Genomic DNA, 22435 nt, shown 5'->3' with positions numbered 1-22435 from the left:
ATAGCTGTCTGGTAGCAAAGTCTTAAGTATTTCTGTAGCTTCTTGCATCAGGCCTGTCCAACAAATGCTGTCCCATGGTAAAAAAAAAAAAAAAATCCCCAGCTGACTTAGTAAACTGTGACAAGAAACTTGTCCAATTATCTGCTCAGCCTGAGTTTGCTGCTACTGAAGATGCTTTCTTGATTCCTTCTGGATGACCATGGAAGCAGTGTACTTAAATTGCATTGCATTCAGAAGTTTCATTAATTCAACTTGTCTATTCCAACCTTACAGGAGGTCTAAATTGATGCTGGGAAAACTAAACTAGAATGTTTAGCTCATGTTCAGAACAAATTTTACAACTCCTTTATTGTAGATGGCTAAAAAGAATAAATTCATTAGAAAGTTACTGGTTTAGACTAGCCTTTAGTACTGGAGACAGACTGTAACTGTCAGCCTGATGTATGACTGAAGAAATAGAATGGGTTCTTGCTTGCTTACTTTAAATACTGTTCAGTTTGTATGGTTAAGGGATTGAAAACGACTCATTGAAAGGGAGTTAGTATCTAGCTTGAAATATAGGTCTTATGGTGCCTCACAGATAATCACTGATTTTTTATCTTTTTTTTTTTAAGTTTGTCTGCATGGCAACGTGTAATTTAGTACTCAAAGATAGCATTAGAACTAAAAAAAAAAAAACAATTGACTGTTCTTGGTGCTTGAGTGAAGGAATATGTTTACCAGCATTTGAGTTGAGCATCTAAATAACCATTTGCTGGAGAACTGAAAATTAACAGTCCTTCTATGCTGGAGTTTTGAAATAGCTTTCAGGATGATCACTAAGAGCTGGTTAGCAGACCTTCAAAAGCTGGCTAAAGATGCTTGCTGGTCTGCTAGCTCAGTTTGAGTAGCTGTTTACTCAATTTAGTCTCTGACTTAAAGAACCGTGAACTGTGGTGGCATATATAGCATCAATCAAAGCAGGTTTGATGAAACCATGCAATATTACAAGTGTCTGTGTCTTGCATTCTTGCTCAACAAATGAGTTTACTGCAACGGGATTCATCAAGCTTGACTGAGGCTCCATCAGATTTAAGTTCCTCTAAATGACATTATCCCAAATTGAGGATTGAGTAGGGAAAAAATTGCCTGCCCTATTCCACACCCTCCCCTCTCCCTGCCACAAAAATGGGGGAACAGAAAAAATTAAAAGTAATTTTTTTTTTACTTACCCATGGTAATTTGGAATATCCTTGTACTAGAAGATTATTTTAAGCCTGCATCCACATACTTAATTCTTAACTGCTAAACAGCAAGTTATTTATGAGTTATTTCTGTCTTGTGACTGTGTCCAACACATGATGCCTTAAATCTGGATTACAGCAAACTACTGGATAGGAATGCCCTTCTAAAGAGCTAGCTTGTGGTTTGCATTTCGGTGACAGAGTGAAAGTTAGAAGTGTTTTAGGCTCCTTCAAAACCCTAAAAAATTGTGTATTGTACTTTTGTATTGGCTGGTGGAGGAAGAAAAAGGAATCTTGGGACTTTATTCCTCCAATACTCTAAATGAGGATTCCAAAGATATTAGATGCTGAACTTGCTCTTGTAAACAGCTCTGCTTTAGAAACTATTTGTTCCTTACATGAGTCACTGCTATGACAGCTTTTTACTAATCAGTTAACTGTTCTCTAATTAAACAGAAAATGTCTTTCCCATATTTAAAAGGTACTAGTAAACAAAAACGGTTTGTTTTTAATCTTGAAACTACTTTTCACTATTTCCCAGTCTCCATGCAGGAAAAAGTGGAATTTTCTGAAAAGTGGACTTTAAAGCACTTACCATAAGGCAGTTTTGGCCAGTAACTGGCATTCTTTAGTAAGCACTGCTTTTTGTTTGTTCTCTGGGTAATAAATAACAAAAGGAACAAATAAAGAAATTACAAATTCAGTCCTGGCAATTCTTGTCTATTCAGCTACAAAATGAGAAGCATGCATGTTATCCTGCAGCTTACATCCATACTATGCAGTTTAGAGGTGGCTGCCTCACTTTGGGGGGAAAGCAGAAGGTAAGTATCCTTGGTCTTCTGCAGATGTCTATACTGTTTTGTTTCTCCAACACAGAGCAGAAACCTCCAATGCAGACATTTCTAATGGCAGCTTGCTCAGATATCCAATGAAAAAAGGAAACTACTTCCTGCTGTATTTCAAGGAGTCAAATAGACATGGTTTATCCATTTATTTTGGATATATGTGGCACAATAAAGGTGACTGATGGCAGTTGAAGCCATGTACTTGCAGGGAGGTGGAGTTCAGGAAACTGTTTTCTATTACATGCTGAGTGTGAAAATATAATTAATCTCAATCTGTTTCTTTCTGAAGATGAACAGTTTTATGCAGATAGTACTTCTATTCCTGTTTAAAGTCTTCTAGACTGCCTATTTCTAAGTATTTGGAAATAAAGTCTTTGTTTTTTCACTGTAAGTATCACTAGAAGGAGAACTAAAGGCTTAGTCCCTACAAAAATATTATGTGAAAACAACTGAAGAGCTACACTACCAGAAATAGAGCTGCCTAGTTTATATGTCACTTATGAGAATGGTCAGTACTAAGTGGTAAAAGAATGTGAGTCTCAGATTAGATGTATATACATTAAGAATAAACTGGGATCCATCTGCTTTAAGATTTAAATTGCAGTATGTGAAGCATTTTGTGATGACATGTGAATACTATCTGAACAACCAAGTATTGCCTCTTGCACATGTCTCTAGGCCTGAGGGTGGCTGCTGCTATTATAGCTAATGAAATACCTGAATGGACTTTGAAGAGCAGCCTTCAAAACTGTAAAGATTGCTCCTTCCCTCTCTCCTTATGTTTCAATGGTTATTGGTATTTTGGCATTTATATCCAGTTAAAGAACAGGTTTGATATATTCAGTTAGAAACAGTCCAGACAGAAGATATGATTATTACAGAGAGTCCATAGCAGGCAACGCGAACCAGCAGCTTGACTTCACGTCATACCAAAGCCTATGCAGCTTCGTGGTGGTGCTAGCAGTTACAGTTGGCAAAATTATGCCCTCATGTGATGCTATCACGTCCCTGAATTCAAGAGGGCCATGCCTTCTCTCTTGGTCAGTGCTAATTGTCAAACCAAGACTTTTTCTTGAGTCATCAATTTTGTGACTGATGAACTGAACAGCTCTGTATTTTGAAGTATGAATCAACAATAAATCACTGAAGCTGTGTGGCCTGAGGTTGTACAGAGTGTATTGTGCAATCCAAGACAAGGTGCACCCAACTTTGTGTGCTGATTGTGAAATGGCTTTTCCTTTCCAAAGAGCACTCTTCTGTCCTTCAAACCTCCCCAATAATGGATAGCAGAGAAGGTATTTCAATTTCCATGCTTGTCTCTGAAGTTTTTGCTCCCAACTGCCACCTTTAGTGACATTCTTCAGCAGCTGAACTGCTTTTACCTCTTCTTCTATTTAAATTGTGTGACTTAGTATCTCCTGTTTCAGGATGGTTTCTCAGTAACTCTTCCTGGGTTTAATGTGGAGGCAACAAGCTTGCCAATTTTCCTAATATATTTTTTTCTAAACAATGGTACTGAATAAAATGTTCTTTCTATATGTGTCCCTTTGATTTTCCAGATCAATCGGGGTAGTGGATGCATTGTTAGTGTTTCAGAGTTCAAGACTTATTTGCAATGAGCTTTTTCTGATTTTTTTTTTTTTTTCTTCTCTAACCTCAAGTAAATCCAAAACCCTAAAGCTGAATCTGTGAACCTTGCACACTAATCTGGAGGGGGCCCAGGGGTGTGTATACATCACTCAATGAATACTCTTGCAGAAGTTGCTCAATTGGGATTATGTGAAAACCTGTGCCGCCTGAAAGTCAGCTCAAAGACTACCATCAACTCTGGTTTGCAGACAGTTAAAGGCAAAACTTCCATTTGGATTGAAAAGTTCAACTCAGCCTTTCCTGCCTAGGTTTTTTATTTTAGACTCAAAATAATGACTTATAGGAATCTTTGGGAGACTCTTTAGGATGTGTACTAGCTTGAGTCTGATTGCTCCTTCATCACTCCTCCTAGACACTGCTCTTCATGGTTTGTTCTTACTGTCTGCAAGGGATTTTGGCTGCCTTTTTAAGGTAAAAATCTAAAAGTTCAGAAATGCAACGGATGATGTTACTAGAGTTTTATGATCATACATCAGTAAGGAGATGGAAAGGCCATATATGCAGCCAACCTTGCAGATACAGGTAGGAACAAGCTGATTCTCATCCATTTGCCAGATCAGTAGATTTTCATTTCTTCCCTCCATTGATGTTACTGTTATGCTGAGTGGTGGAAAAATATTTAACACAATACTGTACAGCAACTTTTCAAAGCATTGCCTGCTTATTATGAAGATACAGTAAATGGTAGTATTGCTGAAGTATTTGTAAGATGAGCTAATTACAGGCAAAGGTATTGTTTTTGAAGGGGCTGGAGGGCTATATCAAACTCCAAATACATTACCACTCTCCAGAATTTCTTAGAACTGTAGAACACATTGAAAAGTCTAGGTTGGAGGGACCTCTGGAGGTCTTGTACAATGTTCTGTTCAAAACAGAGCCTTAGATTAGATTATCCAGGCGTCCTGTCAAACAGTCTTGAATATTTCCTGTGAGGGATGTTCTACCATTTCCCTGGGTAACCTATTCCAATATTCAATTGTTCTCATAGCAAAGTGGGGTTTTTTTTATATTCAGATGGCATTTCCCCTTAAGCAACTTCTGCATAGTGCCTCCATCTTTTATATAACAACCTTCTAGGACTTAGCTTTTTCTGTAGAAGTTTCTAAGAAATGCTGTATGCTTCTTTCTTTTTCGTTCTTATTTTCTGAATTATAAACATTAATATAACGCAAGGTAAGCATGAGTGCAGTGCAACTTCAGGTGGAATTATGATTTCAAAAATCTGTATCAGTTCCTAGGCTGAAGTATCATTCTGATGTATGTAAGTATGCATGCTTAGTCAATATTTGAAATACACACACCTTGCAGAGTTTTTGGGGTTCTGTAAAACTCAATAGCAATGGAGGAGGAAAGCTGGCCCCTAAGTGGTCATATGAAAGTAGAAGAAAAGGCTCAGATTAAAAGTACCGCGATGAATCTAATCACAGCCTTTCTGGGTCAGAGCAAAGAGACAGTTGATCCATTATCCTATTCCTGACAGTGATCATTAAAGGATGCTCAGGGAGAAGTGTAAGAACAAGGCAGGTGTTCATTGCCGTCTCCCAAGTTTCCAGTGCTTTCAGCTGCCAACCAGTGGGTTATTGATTTAGGTGCTCAGAGTACACCAGAGAATTAGTGAAAATGGACTTTTCACAAGGTTGGATCAGCATCCCCTATCAGGTACCCCAGTACCCCAACTGCCAGGCACACAGCAAAGCTTCACACTTCCCTACCAGCTGAGAGTTTGGGAGGTCCCTATTGTGTGGAGAGAATTCTTAATTCTTTATCTCATTTCTGCTGTCCATAGATATTGGGCGTATTTGTGCTTTTTGCTGTTTTGTTTTTTTCCAGAATCCCACATGTTAAAAGCAACATACTCAGCTAAGGATCCATTTACTGCAGGCTCTAGCTTGAGGTCAGGAGCCTTCTGGGAAGAGAGTTGTTTAGGAGCAGCAGGCAAAACAGTGGGAGTGCGTGATACAGATACTTCCAGCAGCAGCTGTGGTGCATGTTTACTGCTGGTGTGTGTGACAGCGGAAAGTCTGAGGCATCAGAGCCAGTCAGGGCCAGCTGAGTGTATAAAAGGTTGCACAACAACCCTGTGATCCCTGAGCTGTTTAAGATTCAATAGCTGGAAAGAGACATAGGTCGATTTAGCATCTCAATAACAACTTACTACATATGTAACCTGAACATACAGTAAGTGGCACCAGAAAGCTGAACCAACTGGTGTATCTTCCTTGTCCAAACTGCAGATTTCTCAATCTTGTGGAATCAGGTTACATTTGTTTGGACTCGTGACATATTAGTACAAGGAAAGGGGGTCAAAGAGTGGAGGGCATGGCCCTGCCTGCAAGAAAAGCCCGTATATCACACTGCAGGAGCTGCAGACGTGCCAGCCAGCTGGGCTCAGCAAAGAAGGTCCCATTGTAGAGCAGAGGCAATAGTATTAACCTGGAGAGGTGCAGAGAGAGAATTACTTCATAGTGGATGAATACTCAGCATGTAAGTCCAAACTGGAATAAATTACAGAGAGCAAACCAGGCAAGTCAGACTTCTATGCTCCTCCATTCCTCTGCTTTCTAATATTGTTACCTGCAAAGATAAGGTCACCAGTACACTATTGGCCTCAGTTTTTAAAAATAGCTAGTCATCCTACAGTGCTTCAGTTTTTAATGTCTAACTGTGGGTGTTTTAGAGAAACTCCATTTCTACAAAGTGATGGCCTTTCACTTACTGAGAGCCAGGAGTTTTCATGGTATTTAAAACTGGGCACCAAAATGAAGAGTCACTCTAGCATATATAGGCCTGACAGCAAAGTATTCAACTTGTCAAGCTAAAGAATACTTAAATAGCTAAACACTTGTCTGTTTTTTTATTAGCTTATTAGCAAATAATACCTTTATTTATGAGCATTCTTTCAACTCAAGAAAGCATTTAAAATTTTATCTAGCCTTAAGGGCACCTCCATTAAAGTTAATAAGCTAAAAAATCACAAAGACACGTACTGAAGTGCTACATCTATTTGAGATGTGCTGCTGTGCCTTTGTCTTCAGCTTTGAGCATAGGGAACACAGCCACTGTCTGAATAGGGGAACTGCAGATGTTCTCTGTGTATTTTTCTTTCATTCTCTTCAATAACATGACCCACCAGAAGAGCATGAGTATGCACAAAGATCTAAAACAGGGAAAAAGAGATGGCTTATTAAGTCTTCAAAGTTTTTTTAGTGTAATTTTAAACCACCAAAGGATTTAAGATTAGGCAACTGTTTATACATTTAAATACCAAGTACTGCTATGAAAGTGAAGCAGAAAACAGCTTGAAGATGCTTCCAAAATATTGGTCTATGGTTTAAATACAAACTCACATGTGATTTTAGTGTACTGCCCCGGACTGCACTGGAATGTTTTGTTTGACAGCTCTTCAGAAAAAGCGTTCCACAGGGGAACAAGAGAACTGAATGCTCCGTCCCCGATAGACTGTAAGCTGAGCAGCTGGAGCGCGTGGGGGCCCTGCGACCCATGCACCTATCAAAGGGTAAGCTATAGTTGGAAGTCTTTGTTTCAAAGCCACAGCCAAAAGGACATTTTCTGTCTGCCTTTTGGTTATGGGAAAATACCAGAGAGCAACTCTTAGTATTTTATGTTCATAATTTGATGAAACTCATAATCATTTCAGATCTGAAGCCATAAGAGTAAGAGAAGACCAGATCCAGGTGTACAAAAGTGCTCAAGAATTCTCATTCAAAATGTTTTGTTTATAGAAATTACCTATTTTGGCCATGTGGATGTTTCTATTAAGAACATTACTTTTCAATATGTTTTACCTTTTTAAGTAAAAAGCAATTTTTTTCAAAAGCTGATTTTTATTTTCTTAGGGGAGTTCTTCTTATGAGACTTCAAAAAAATGAAAGACTTGAAAGTATACAAAATATATATGATGCATTTCCTCCCTCAATTGAAAGTAATGAAAATAGTGAAATAAATGAAATAGTGAAAAATAAGCATTTCTACATACTTGCTAAGACATCATTATTAATTCAGTGTTCCTGTGCACTTTTTTTACACCACGAGCTCTACCTATGGATTTTCAACCAAAACTTTCACCAAAGATGCTTCGTTTTGAAAAATTCTGCATTCAGCTGGAAATCTTTCAGTTCTGGTAGTTCTTTTTTATCTCTAAGCAATGTTAATAGTGTCATTTGTCTTTCAAGTTTCGCTCTAGGCGTATTGAAAGATTTGGACAGTTTGGTGGAACACCGTGCCTGGAGACCTTAGGAGACACACAAAGCTGTAAAACCAGCCAAGCCTGTCCTGCAGAACCAGAACCAGACTGTGGTACTGACTTTCAATGCGATTCTGGTAGGTTTTGGTTTTGTGCCATAGTGAGTTATGCAATAACTCAGGAAAGTACGTTTTACTTAGTTCTGTGAAGAAGTTAAATCAGTTTCCATTGAAGACAAAATACATACACAAAAACAGATATATACTTCAGTGCTTTTCTAGTTGGGGATGATTTCCTGAAGCAGTGCCTTATTGCTAGGGTTTAAAGACAGTCCCCAGTGTGTAGACAGGTGGGTTGCAAAGCCACAATACCAAAACCACAGCATGAACAGTGCTTGAAAAGGGGTACATTCCTCTGATCTCCTATTATAATTTTCATCTAGTTTAAATTCTTCTCCTGTAATTTCCGCTCCATGGTTAAAAGCTGACCATACAATGAAATGTCCTTTCTTCTAGCATAGCTGCTCCACCTGCTACAGAATCACTGTTTTACGAAAAAATAACTGGCAAAAACTAGGACTGAATGAATTTTAACAAAATGGATAGGGAGGTTTACTGACCGAAGCGTTATGATAGATGCCAGCTGGAGACCAGAATGCCTCTAGATCCAAAGTAAGATGTAAATTTGTAAGATACATGCACGGCATATGAATGAATGTATTGTTCAAGATTCACCATAAATCAAAATAAAACAGGAAAAGTTAATGGTAATAAAACTAGTCAAAACTTAAAAGGAAAGATGGTAAGAGAGTTTTGAGTTCCAAGCCATTGTCAGTATTGTCTTCATCTCAAATACTGTGAAGTGCAAGTAGAGAAAAAAACATAAAAAGTATGTATTTAACTACTAGTTCACATACAAGTGAGGCAGTTGATATCAACAAGTGTTGTTTGATTATGCTAGGGCTAAATTTATGCCAAATCTTTAAATCCTGTATAAAAAAAAAATCAGTCTTTATAAAACCTGTGATACGCAACCTCAGGAGAATTACTACTTCATTGTTGCTTTAGAACACAAATGACTATAGTATCAGTCACTACAGTGTCCATATTATTCAAATAATATAGTTCAAATAGCAACAATTTAAACACTTTAGAAATAATTCTTTGTTGATATTAAATTAATATTTTCCTATATTGTCTTCATACAAATTAAAAAAAAACACACTAAGAATCAAATATTAATATAGAAACAATCACGGGAAGTAACAACTTTCTGCAAATGACAGCAGTTCTCCTGTCACTTTTCTTAGCCATCCTAGTAAACTCGTAAGTAAATACAGTAGTATGTGGGGTATTTTCATTTGAAGGAGCAGTGTGTAGGACTTGAATTCCTTATGACAATAATAGAAATATATGAAAAGGAAGATCTCAATAAAGAGTAGCTGGGGGTGTCATTTAAAGTCCATAATGGAAAAAAAATGCATTTATCCAATGGCTTATTCTTTGATTAGGTCGATGCATAAAACAACGACTTGTGTGTAACGTAGATAATGACTGTGGAGACTTCTCTGATGAAGATAACTGTGAATCCGACCCACGATCACCATGTCGTAACCATGATATTGATGTGTCTGAAGTTGGCAGGACCTCAGGACAAGGGTATGTAATGACGGAAAAACTAGTATTGGGCCTTGTGAAGAGTCTAGGACTGTCTCCAAAGCCAGGTTAAAACACTGGGGCACACTGACATTCCCCAAATTGGAGTCTGAACCATGTTCATATTTGTATGCAGAAATGCTATGTAGCTTTTGGAAGAACACCCAACTGCTGTTTTATTTTGTATCCTTGGGGAGGATAAAATATTTATACAGACAGTGTCAATCAATCATTATGTTAATACACAGAATCATATATAGAAGTTACATGAATATACTTAAAATAATTATTATTTGAATGTAAAGTTTATATATACATAGATAAGTTTCAAGTGATATTTCATAACAAATCAATCCTTCCCAATTACTTTACTAACATGCATGTCTAAAAGGGAGAAAAAGTATCTTATTTGTAGAATGGGATGCCTTACTGCAACAACACTCTGCCTGCAGCTTTTTTCCAGTATTGCATTCTCCGATTCCCAGATCTTCATTGTTTACAGGAGTTTTCACCATTAATCTAAGTCGAAAATTAATCTTTCTATTCTCAGACCCTGCTGGATTTCTTTTGTTCCAAGGGAAAAGAAGTGTGACATACTGTTCACCTACAAATCAGAGTTAGAAGGCAGCGATCTAAACTGATGAAAATAAAACTATACTACAGCACCACCTTGTGTTTAAATGAAAAGGATGCATCCTTTTCATTTGATTTTGGTGATAGTATTACTGCACAACAACAAAAATGCTGTCCTTGTAGCATGGGGAAGTAAGCCAGTTAGGCATTTTTAGAAGTAGCTTCTTTATTATTTCTATTATAACCCATTAGTAATATCCTCCATGAGAAAATGTTGTATAGAGGTGCAGTAGTGATGCTGACGACTTCGATGAATTGATAACCACTTTTTACACTCAGATAAGTACACAGACATATATCAGACATAAAAACTGGAAATACTGAAAAGATTCAGATCTATGAAACCGACACAGAACGGTAAAAAATTATATAGAATCCTCCAAGGAGCAGTTATTTTTGAAAGTATCTCTTGTACATTGGTACGTAGATGCATAGATCTATACAGCCAATGTGCCCTCTTCTCTGAATTTGTAATGGTTCACATTTCCTCTCCTCTGCTGCAGGGAACGCTATTACTCCACCAGGTCACACCCTGCAAGAAGAGATAATGCTAGGAGTAGCTATATGTTCTTTCTGCAGATTTGCTGGATCTTGTACACACTTGATACCAAAATTCCTACCAGCAAACAAACTAATACAAGTCATGAAAAAAAAACAGGTTAAGAATAGCTGTTGAGATGTCCCTTTTAAACCTATAAGGAGTGCTTCCTCACACATACATTGTTCAAGAAGAAATGGTTTTTGCCTCCTTTTATTACTAAGGTTCTCACTGTGCTTGATGATTAATATCTATCTTTTATTTGTTTATTTCTCATACATGGCCCTTAAAGTCCTTTACAAAACATGTATAGTTATCTCCATTACACAGATGAGAGGACCACAAGAGATGAGGCAAGCTGCTGTGGATGAAGGAAGATTCAGTTCCACAGCTATAGTCTCCATCTCTTGCAGAATCTGACTTTTCCAGTCACAATACCGTTGTCTACAGGCTACGGGTGCTGACACCTCCTTTTTTGAAGTGTAACCTCTCCTGTATTTCTCTTGTAGAATCAATGTTTTAGGAATGCAGCCAATGGCCAGCCCATTTGACAATGACTTTTTCAATGGTCTTTGTGAAAGAGTGCGTGATGGAAACACACGGACATACTACCGCAAGCCGTGGAACGTGGGTGTTCTCACTTACGATGTAAGTCTAAGTCCTTCTGTACAAACTAGGATGTGTTTAACTGAATGCTGAATCCTGACATCCTCTTGGAAGACTCAGTATATCTCTTAAGTCAGGCAGCAGCAGCTTTTTCACATCAAGCTTTCGATAAAGTCCAGAGCAAAACAGGTTATGTTATCATTTGCTTTGGCAGTTAAGCTCAGTTGTGCCAGAAAAATTCCCACAGGTTCATTGCTGCACCTGGGCCTAGTAAATGAAACTATCTTTCTGGAATGCTTACAATATGAGCGGATGAGACAAACAGGAGATGTACACAAAGGAATATGATAAGTAACTTTTACTGGCTAGAACAGCAATCATCAAGCTACTTTTTCAAGGATAAAAAGGCAGGAATAATATTATGATACTCTGGTCCTGCTTGGGTCTTCTAATAAGTGATTACTTTCTCTGTCCCACTGAGAAAAAAAAATCTAATAGGCTTTTGAGATTCAGACTATGACTTCCAGTGAGGTTTGAACACCAAAAATGTTGATGATCTTAGAAACATCAATGTCAGATGCATTTCAGAAATCAAAGCAGTATTTTGCTTTCCGAATGCTTTGCCTAGCACTGTAAGTAAGAACTTCATAGAATTACGATTTAAACCAGATCCTGCCCAAAATGAGTAAATCTGACCCAGAGATCATTGTTCATATTTGATTTTGATGCATAACCATTTTCAGTTACTAAAAACTCTACGTTCTGCTAAAGTATACAAAAATAAACAACACTGAAATAGGTATTCTGAATTAGCTATTGTCTGCTACAAGAAAAGAAAGCAAAATCATCATTCTGATTCATTTCGGATGTCAGGACCTATGAACAAATCTTGTCTGCATTCTAGGAAGGAGCTGGAGACTACTATTCCTTACATGTAAAGGAACTGTTGACACACATAAATTACTTTGACAGTATTACATGCTAAGATTTAACACTGACTGAAATATTGTCACTGCAGTTTTCTGTTCACTTTTGAACCACTGAGCTGATCCAGATGAGGTGGTTTGGGGAGGGAATGGTATTTCCATTTGTTTTCTTCTAAAAGGAGAAAGAGCTGTAAGAAAATGTGTTGCTAAGCTATGTAAAACACACTTTAGAGTGCTACATATATTTTCCTTTTACTGCCTGTTTTGTTTTCTCATACCACCTTTTCATTATGTTTTCTAAGACAAAAGCAGACAAAACCTTCACATCTGTGTTCTACCATGACCGTGTGAAAATGTTACGAGAGGTTTACATAGAAAAACAAAAATACTTTAATGCTGACCTGTCTCTGAAATACACACCTACTGAAGGAAGTAACAAAAATAGTTCAGAAGCAAATTTCAAGTACCACTATAGCAAGAATTCAAGCTTAAGTTCTATCCTGAAAAGCTCCACAGAAAGGGTAAGTTTAATGGAGCTAAAGGTTTTAATGTAAGTATTTTACGAAGAGTAAAATTTACACAGTTTTAGAATAATGCAATATTAATCTTTCTAAGTATTCTAGGTGTCTGCTGCTTTTTTGTCATTTATTCACAAAAAATGAAATACTGGCAATACTAAGGTTAAGATTTCAGACGTGGCCAAAGGGTAATCAAATGTAGCTTCGTTTTCCCACTTTTTGCCCTTGACTAGTAACCACCCTTATCTTCAATGGGGGCTTGATGATAGAAAGGGCCAATGATCTCTGATTTCATCTTCATTAGAGAGCAGCTCCGATCTAGTGCAATGTGGGCAAATTAGGTCAAGACTTGGGACAAAAAATTGCCACTGAGTAGGCCTACACTAGGTAAACACAAAACAGACATGTAGAATAATAGCTGAGAGATCAGATTTCAGCCATTCAGGTGTGTCTCTACTAATAAACTAGACAGGGCTAGGAAGCATGGGCATTAACACTGGCACACAATAATCCGTAGTTTTACTAGCACACTGCCATGATTTTGGTCTGTGCCATCTCTCGTGCGGTCACAAGCAATGCCCATCCTGTGGTCCCCTGCAGCATGTATGAAGGGAACGTTCTCAGTAGGCAGTCTGGAGAAAACAAGCCTGTTTTGGTGTTGGACACAAGCCATACCACTCTGCCTGCCCTTTTAGACAGAGGAAGGGCCCTATCCCGTTTTATTTACTAGTAAAGAAGTAGCCTTAGCATCTAGTGATGTCAAAGAGAGGGAGACCACAAAAAGTGATATTAGGCATGCTAGACACTATGGCCTAATCCAGCAGCTGGGTGCTATTGGAATTAACTGACCAGGTCATATACCCTTTCCCACCATATATGCCAAAGTCTGTGATCGCAACATGCCCTCATGTACAAGGTACATCAACTCCACAGTGCTGAATTGCACCACATGCAAGGAAGACTAGATCTGCCTCAACTAATTAAATCTTTCAAGTTTCTTGTCAGCCCTGTTGTCTAGGAACCACTCAGAGCTCTGGAGATCAAATGGATATAAGGGAAAACTAAGATAACTTTATAACTGATTAATTAAAACAATGCTGAAGAGAAAGGTATGTACTATGAAGAGAAGCTGACATACAGCACTGACTTTGTATTGGTATGAGTTTTCTTGGGATGGAAACGGACCATTTAAATCTCAAAGCATTCATCTCCGCAGACTCAAAAGATCAAGTTCTGTAGATCAGGGTATATTACAGGCTGCTCATAGTCTAGTGGCTTGTGATAGGAGTTTTGGCCTCAAGTTCTTGCTTGGAGATCAGTTCAGAAAATGAGTTGTGATCTGTCACTGACAGAGGTCTATCACCATAAACTCGCATTGCTACAGGTTAGTGGAGTGGCAGTCCCTGGTCGAGAACCCTTCAGGGCTCACCTGCAAATTAAAGCCAGGAGCAGTCCGGGGACACCAGGAGAGTATGGGACTTTGTACATGCTGGATGGCAGGAATATTTGCACCTACAAAATTTTCCTCACAGAGATTTAGATGCCTGAAGATTTCTGCAAGTCCTAAGCAGCATCTGAGTGAGCAGTTTAAGATCCTTTAAATGGTTCCAACTAATGTGATGGTCAGTTGCTAAATCCCTTTTACATGCCTTCTATTAGGCACTACTGTTAAGGGAGTCACATAAGTACTGCGGATAATAATGGGGTTTGCAAGGCATGTGTTTGCTTAGAGCGTTAAGTGCAAGTATTTCACAAGATGTCATGTGATACGGGCAGCAGCTAGGTCCTAGTTTAGATTATGATATAAAATCATCTGCAGTGTAATTTATGAAAATAACCATCACTAAACCTAGAATTAGAATGCATGTATGTGTTAAATGCCTCAAAGGGATTTTTTTCCTGATTAATTTTCATTTTATGATGTTATTTTGGTTCTTTTTTTTTGTTTTTAACTGAAGCTGTGCCCTTCCTTCCGACAGTCTGACAATAACAGAGAAGTGATCCAAAACAAGAGAGAACTTAGTTCTGCTCTGACTATAAACAAAGACAAAACTCTAGCTGACCTCAGTGGGCAGCTTCTGTTATCTAGCAAGCCATATGGAATTACTTTTCAATGTTATGAAAGTCAGAAAGATACTTCCAGTAGGTATTGTACTTAAGGAGAAGACGTTGTTGTCAAATAGATCACAAAGGGCTTTCTGAAATTAGTAAGGGGAGAGTTCTGTAAAACTGGAAGAACTGAAATGATCTAAATTTCTTGCTGCTTCCTCAGTTTAAATTGGAGAACTTTTAATTTGAATTGAACAAGTTTGTTACCGTTCCAAAACGCTAGATTGAATGCCATGTTTAAATGTGCTGCAGTTTCTTTATAAGTAAAATAGAACAGATTTTCCTGCTGTGCTGCATACCAGAATGACACTCTCATCTGCTTTTTTCTCCCTGCATTCAGAACCAAACCTTTCTGCATGTAAAAGGAAAGATTCAGCTGGCAAGATTCCAAATGCGGAGTCGTGATGTCCGTCTCACAGATAGTTTCATTGATGATCTAAACTTTCTGCCTGCTGAATATGATAAGGGAGAATATTTCAAATTCCTAGAAGATTATGGAACTCACTATGCGGTCTCTGGAACTGTAGGAGGAAAATATGAACTTGTGTACGTGCTGGATAATTACGCTATGTCTCAAATAGGTATGCATTCTGTTGGCCTTGCTATGGTATGCAGATTATCACGAAGTCTCCAGTCATGCAAAGAGATGTATGAGGATAGATTTGTGTACATGGAGCACTACTGAGAACAGCACAGTTCAGTGTGTGCTGCTTGTGGCACAGCAGTGACATTACAGAATTACATGAGTTCAACAGATGGGAGTCGGTCTTTGTAACTTCCAGAATTATTTGAAGGCTGCATTTTAAGTCTGTAACTGAGAAAAAAAAATCTTAAACAAACCTCTTCAAAATATTAGCAATACTAATTGGCGTGACATGATTCACAAGAGATCCCCAATGCCTAGAAAATCTGCCTAAACCTTAAATCCAATTTGCTAGTTAGTACCTTTTTGTGGTACAATCACTTTAAGAATATGGAGGTGGCAAAAAATAAGGAATAAATTGAAGAACTTCCTAGAAACCACACGGTGCACTTGAGTGCATTGATACTGTTTTATAGACTTTAACGTCCACACTGGAATTTTCCTTGCCCTGGTTAAGATAGGAAAGTTGCAATTTAATCCTCCCTCATGTGCAGTTCAGATATATGTGGTTTTGTGATGGATTAAAGTGATCACCCTGGAATAAAGCTGGAAAAGGCAATTCTCATGCTGATTTTGGAGATCTGAAAATAAGTACCTGCTGCATGCAGCACCAATAACTTTATTACTATCAGATGTTCAGACTATGCAAAAGGACATGGGGCAAAGATGTCACTGATGCATCCCACTACTACTCCGTTCAGCACCTGGAGATTGTGGTGCTGTTTTTTTTTAAATACCAGACTTATGCAAAATTATTTCTGAACACAAAAGTTCCAGAAGATATGTCTGAGTTTAATAAATAGAAAGGTGGTGTTGGAGGCAGTAGCGGCTAGAGGAGGATTAGAATTTATGGGAATAGAGTACTTGTGCGAGATTAGTGGCTTTAATTAACTTTATGGGGGAAAGGAGTGGAGAAACATGTTAGAGGTTGGAAGAGAGAGACTGGGAGGATTGAATAGTTTAGGACATAAAAAGAGCAAATTATAAGCAACTGAGAGAGACAGAATTCCAACAGAATATATGGAAAGAGTGGTCCCTAGAGGGACATCTGCTTTCGGCTAGATCAAGGAAAGCAGAAATCAGTTTTTGGAGGGTTTTGGTATTTTTCTAATCGCTGTAGATCTCACCTGCCTCTGTGCAGGCACTTCATATAAACCATCCTCACATTCATTTCATGAATGAATAAAAAGCAGAAGAAAAACAGAAAGAAGAAAGCCATAAACATTTGCAATAGCAATAGCAGTGTAATAAATAGAAATTTATTCTCCAAGAATCATAATATCACATTATTTATGGTCATTAAATCCCTCTAATCACTTAATTATTTCCATTTCCAGGTATCACTGTAGAAGATGTGAAAAGATGCCTCGGCTATCACTTAGGTGCCAATATAGCATATAAAGACTTACATGCCAACGTTAATATTGATGGTGGTAAATGTGAAAAGATTAAAGTGAAGGACAACTGTAAGTATATCCTTATTTTACATGATATTTTTTGCTTAAGAAAAAATGATCCCAGTTGCTTCCCCTTTTACAATCAATATAGTTATTGCTGTTAGGAAAAGGACAAATCCGGTAGACCAGTAGAGGTGAGGCTGCTGTACTTCCATGCTCCCAGGTCAAGCCAGGCTGAGCATGTGTTCCCAGTAGGCACACACACAAACACACTTATAAAACACATACATATCTACACATATTGCTGGCCACACAAATCAATATAGACAAAAGCACAGCACTAAGGCAAACACAGACAGCACCCATGGCTTCATCCCGTTCTCCTTTCCATCTGATCAGGGTGAAAGTCTGTTAGTGGGAAGTATCACAGAATCACAGAATGGTTGAGGTTGGAAGGGTTCTCTGGAGACCATCTTGTCCAACTCCCCTGCTCAAGCAAGGTTATCTAGAGCTGATGTTCTCCCCAAGAAGCACAACCCCCAGGTATTTCAGCCCCTCCTCAATATACATATATAGTCAATACAGATCCCTCCAGCAGCTGACCTCAGACATTCAATTGAACCAGCAACTGGATCTTTAGTCTCCCCTATTACTGGCACCCAGATGTACAACACCTCAAGGCACACAGCTCCACTCCCGTTGCTGGTGTACAACACCTGATGCACCCCAATACACACACCCACACACACTATGGATGCCCCCAGTAACTGGCCTTAGGTGCTCAGCCTATCCAGCAATTGGCCCTTGGATCCTCTTATCTTCCAGCTGCCTTACACAAACACACACTCACATGCAAATAGGTCTCAGTCAACCCTAGCACCTTGGGGTGTCTCTAATATTTGGCCTAGAACCCCTGGTCACTCCAGGAGGCAGCTACTCCAGTTCTCCCACTCTAGAGACATGTACATATCTAGGCCAGACTAACAGCCACTTTGATACTTGTCCTGTTTGGCTTGTTATTAAATGGCTATGCTCTCCACAATGTCTCTCATTTTGCCATACCCCTTCTTTTCCTTTCACAGATAGGGTTTTCTAATTTGATTGCAAAATAGAAGATTTCCTTCCACATAAGAGGTATGAGCAAAGAAAGATGCAAATGGTGGATGAGCCAACTAGGAGCGAAGCGTTGCTGGATCTTATTCTCACTAACAAGGAGGGTCTGGTTGAAGCGGTGAAGGTTGAGGGCAGCCTTGGTTGTAGTGACCATGAGATGGTGGAGTTCAGGATCTCATGTGGCAGGAACAGAATATCTAGTAGAATCACAACCCTGGACTTCACTAGGGCCAACTTTGGCCTTTTCAAGCAATTGCTAGGGGAAATCCCATGGGACAGGGTACTAGAAGGTAAGGGGGCCCAATTAGTTGGTTAGCATTCAAGGACTGCTTCTTCCGAGCTCAAGATCAGAGCATCCCAGCAGGTAGGAAGTCAAGGAAGGGTACCAGGAGACCTGCATGGTTAAACAGGGAACTGCTGGGCAAACTCAAGTGGAAGAAGAGGGTGTACAGATCATGGAAGGAGGGGCTGGCCACTTGGGAGGAATATAAGTCTGTTGTCAGAGGATGTAGGGAGGCAACTAGGAAAGCTAAGGCCTCCTTGGAATTAAACCTTGCAAGAGAGGTCAAGGACAACAGAAAGGGCTTCTTCAAATACATTGCAGATAAAACCAATACTAGAGGCAAAGTAGGCCCACTGATGAATGAGGTGGGTGCCCCGGAGACAGAGGATAAAAAGAAGGCAGAGTTACTGAATGCCTTCTTTGCCTCTGTCTATACTGCTGGAGGCTGTCCTGAGGAGCCCCGGACCCCTGAGGCCCCAGAGGAAGTCAGGATAGAGAAGCAGTCTGTCTTGGTTGATGAGGGCTGGTCAGGGACCAGTTAAGCAACCTGGACGTCCATAAATCCATGGGCCCTGATGGGATGTATCCGCGGGTGCTGAGGGAGCTGTTGGAAGTCATTGCTCGGCCTTTCTCCATCATCTTTGCTAAGTCGTGGGGAATAGGAGAGTTGTCTCAGGACTGGAGGAAAGCAAATGTCACTCCAGTCTTCAAAAAGGACAAGAAGGAGGACCCGGGTAACTATAGACTGGTCAGCCTCACCTCCATCCCTGGAAAGGTGATGGAACAACTTGTCCTTGGTGCTCTCTCTAGACACATCAAGGATAGGAGGATCATTAGGGGCAGTCAACATGGCTTCACTAAGGGGAAGTCATGCTTAACCAACTTGATAGCCTTTTATGAGGACATAACCCAGTGGACAGATGATGGTAAAGCTGTGGATGTGGTCTATCTTGATTTCAGTAAAACATTTGACACGGTCTCCCACAGCATCCTCGCAGCTAAACTGGGGAAGAGTGGTCTGAATGATCCGGTAGTGAGGTAGATTGTGAACTGGCTGAAGGCAAGAAGCCAGAGAGTGGTGGTCAGTGGGACTGAGTCCAGTTGGAGGCCTGTATCTAGTGGAGTCCCTTAAGGGTCGATACTGGGACCAGTACTATTCAATATATTCATTTATGACTTGGATGAGGGAATAGAGTGCACTGTCAGCAAGTTCGCTGATGACACAAAACTGGGAGGAGTGGCTGACACACCAGAAGGCTGTGCTGCCATTCAGAGAGACCTAGACATGCTGGAGAGTTGGGCGGGGAGAAACTTAATGAAATATAACAAGGGCAAGTGTAGAGTCCTGCATCTGGGCAAGAACAACCCCATGTATGAGTATAAGCTGGGGGCAGAGCTGTTGGAGACCAGCGTAGGGGAAAGGGACCTGGGGGTCCTAGTGGACAACAGGATGACCATGAGCCAGCAGTGTGCCCTTGTGGCCAAGAAGGCCAATGGCATCCTGGGGTGTATTAGAAGGGGTGTGGTCAGCAGGTCAAGAGAGGTTCTCCTCCCCCTCTACTCTGCCCTGGTGAGGCCGCATCTGGAATATTGTGTCCAGTTCTGGGCCCCTCAGTTCAAGAAGGACAGGGAACTGCTAGAGAGAGTCCAGCGCAGAGCCACGAAGATGATTAAGGGAGTGGAACATCTCCCTTCTGAGGAGAGGCTGAGGGAGCTGGGTGTCTTTAGCTTAGAGGAGACTGAGGGGTGACCTCATTAATGTTTATAAATATGTAAAGGGCAAGTGTCATGAGGATGGAGCCAGGCTCTTCTCAGTGCCATCCGTTGACAGGACAAGGGGCAATGGGTGCAAGCTGGAACACAGGAGGTTCCACATAAATATGAGGAAAAACTTCTTTACGGTGAGGGTAACTGAACACTGGAACAGGCTGCCCAGAGAGGTTGTGGAGTCTTCTTCTCTGGAGACATTCAAAACCCGCCTGGACGGGTTCCTGCGTGACATGATCTAGGTAGTCCTGCTCCAGCAGGGGGATTGGACTAGATGATCTTTCAAGGTCCCTTCCAATCCCTAACATTCTGTGATTCTGTGATTCTGTGAAGACTGAATTCCACCACAGCCAGTGAGTGAAGGGTTCTTCTCTCTACAGTCATTTTAAAGAGATGGACTGGTTGTACTAAAAGGACAACTGTTCTTCAAGATGCACAGGCATTAACTTTCTTCTTCATCCTCTCTTCTCTCTTTCTGCAGCAGAACTTAAGGATGATGCTATCATTGATGATGTCATTTCCTTAGTTGATGGAGGGAAGATTGACTTTTCAGTTAAAATAAAAGAAATGTTACTGCAAGGATCCAAAATGGTTGATGTAGAGGATTACATACAGTGGGCTAAATCTTTGGTTGATGCTCCAGTAGTGATACAGCAACGGGTAAGTACAACTTCTTCAAAGCTGTGGCTTTTAGAGTTTGAAAGCTTTTGTTCTAAGATGGAGGTGAGACTCCAAGTTTGTCACGAAATTTCAGGTATTTTCTTCATCTTGACAGTTTCTTCAGATGCTTACTCTAGTGATGGGTATATCAAAAGGATTCAGAACTTCAGAAAACGTTGTTACGTATGTGCTTTTTTCTTCTACAGCCTTCTCCAATACACACACTTGTTCCAGTTAAGATGAGAAACGCTTATTTAAAGAAACAAAATTTGGAAAGAGCAATTGAAGACTACATTACTGAATATAGTGTGTGCAAATGTGAACCCTGCAAAAATGGAGGCACCCTTGTGCTGGTAGATGGAGCCTGTATGTGCATGTGCTCAAGTTATTTTAAGGGAATTGCTTGTCAGATTCCCAAATCTACATTAATTAAAGGTTAGTAAATACTCCAGACACACTAAAATGAGCATATTTGTTATTGTGAACAATATCCTGACAAAATGAGCCTTCACAGGAACAGAAGGATGTCATAGTACTCCCTTATACCTACTGCTGTCAAATCTCATGGGTATACGGTGTGGAAGTTAGTATAAGTTACTGGGTTCTTTCCAAAAAGAGGGCACTCTAATTTAGAGTTCATTGTCCCACATACATTGTTGTGTCTCAGAATGATACCCCAAGTTCATTTAAGTAAACAGGAGCATTATTGAAGCATGTGCAGTAACGGTTAACTGATTTCAGGCAACAGCAATCATCTCACCAGGTCATAAGCTATTTTATCCTCAGTATCCTGAGCACAGGTGCACAAAATGGGCCTTAGAATTCAATATTCGGGCAGCTTCCTAGGGTGACAAAAATGTGCATACCTCTAGGCCCTTAAGCAGTGCTGATGACAAGGGCATTTTCAGAAGCCAAATCTGTGTGATGGGTTGTATGCTGGAGGCTGCAATGATCTGCAGAGCCACCATTACTGCGAATGTAAGAACTGAATCGTGGTCTACCTTGTCCACCCTCAAAAGTGACAAGTAAAAAGCTTTAATTAATCTTTCTGTCACTGCACAGAAGACAGAGAGATGCTGGACTAATCCTAGTGTGGTGTCTTAATACCAGTTGTCACTGATGGAGGCTGGAGCTGTTGGAGTGACTGGTCCACCTGCATCAATGGAGAAAGCACTCGAACTCGCCAGTGTAATAATCCTACACCAGAACCTGATGGCAGACCATGCCAGGGAGAAAGCATTGAAAAACGGCCCTGTGGAGAAGCAAAATAGTTATGCTGCTCAAAAACAGGTAAGCAGCCTCTCTAAGTACTAATGTGTTACTGCTGTTTAGAATAAATGGTCAGCCAATGTTTGGGGCATTGCAGTGACATAGTTGAAGAAGTGATGGGTAAGTCTACTTACATGTTTCATTTACATCTGTGACTTGATACAGCTTTTAAAAACAGTCACCTTGTAGCTCAAATTTGTGAATGGTCAGATGTGTATTTGTCTTGACAAGTAATGTTATATCACAGAACCCAAGAGTAAATTGGAATTCTGGATAAGAACAGACCAGCTCTTAAAATCCAGATTTCATCTCCAGTCAGACTCTCCATCAAAAAACTTATGTCTTAGGGAGAAGGAGAGAGACATATTTTCCAGAAACAAAATATAAAGACAGTTT

The 22435-nt window shown here is 39.8% G+C and overlaps 1 protein-coding gene across 1 annotated transcript; it reads left to right on the top strand.

Annotated features, from left to right (window-relative positions):
- The first annotated feature begins 1958 nt into the window (after window positions 1–1958).
- On the top strand, window positions 1959–22060 carry C9 (complement C9). The gene is made up of 11 exons (XM_068423816.1): window positions 1959–2044; window positions 7118–7235; window positions 7912–8059; window positions 9433–9580; window positions 11258–11396; window positions 12583–12801; window positions 15248–15488; window positions 16888–17016; window positions 20592–20770; window positions 20977–21205; window positions 21881–22060. Exons 1-11 carry the CDS (start codon window positions 1959–1961, stop codon window positions 22039–22041), a joined length of 1797 nt encoding a protein of 598 aa, XP_068279917.1. The 3' UTR covers window positions 22042–22060.
- The last annotated feature ends 375 nt before the right edge of the window (window positions 22061–22435 follow it).

Source organism: Nyctibius grandis, chromosome Z, assembly GCF_013368605.1.
Source record: "Nyctibius grandis isolate bNycGra1 chromosome Z, bNycGra1.pri, whole genome shotgun sequence".
Taxonomy (NCBI): Eukaryota; Metazoa; Chordata; class Aves; order Nyctibiiformes; family Nyctibiidae; genus Nyctibius; species Nyctibius grandis.
This window is presented reverse-complemented; position numbering and strand designations above follow the sequence as displayed.

What these genes read in the sequence shown, in the direction of transcription:
- C9 (XM_068423816.1), top strand. Translation starts at nt 1,959, where the DNA reads ATGAGAAGCATGCATGTTATCCTGCAGCTTACATCCATACTATGCAGT. An exon ending in TGGGTGTTCTCACTTACGAT is followed by an intron (nt 11,397 to 12,582) that starts GTAAGTCTAAGT and finishes ATGTTTTCTAAG; the next exon opens with ACAAAAGCAGACAAAACCTT. An exon ending in TGAAAAGCTCCACAGAAAGG is followed by an intron (nt 12,802 to 15,247) that starts GTAAGTTTAATG and finishes CCCTGCATTCAG; the next exon opens with AACCAAACCTTTCTGCATGT.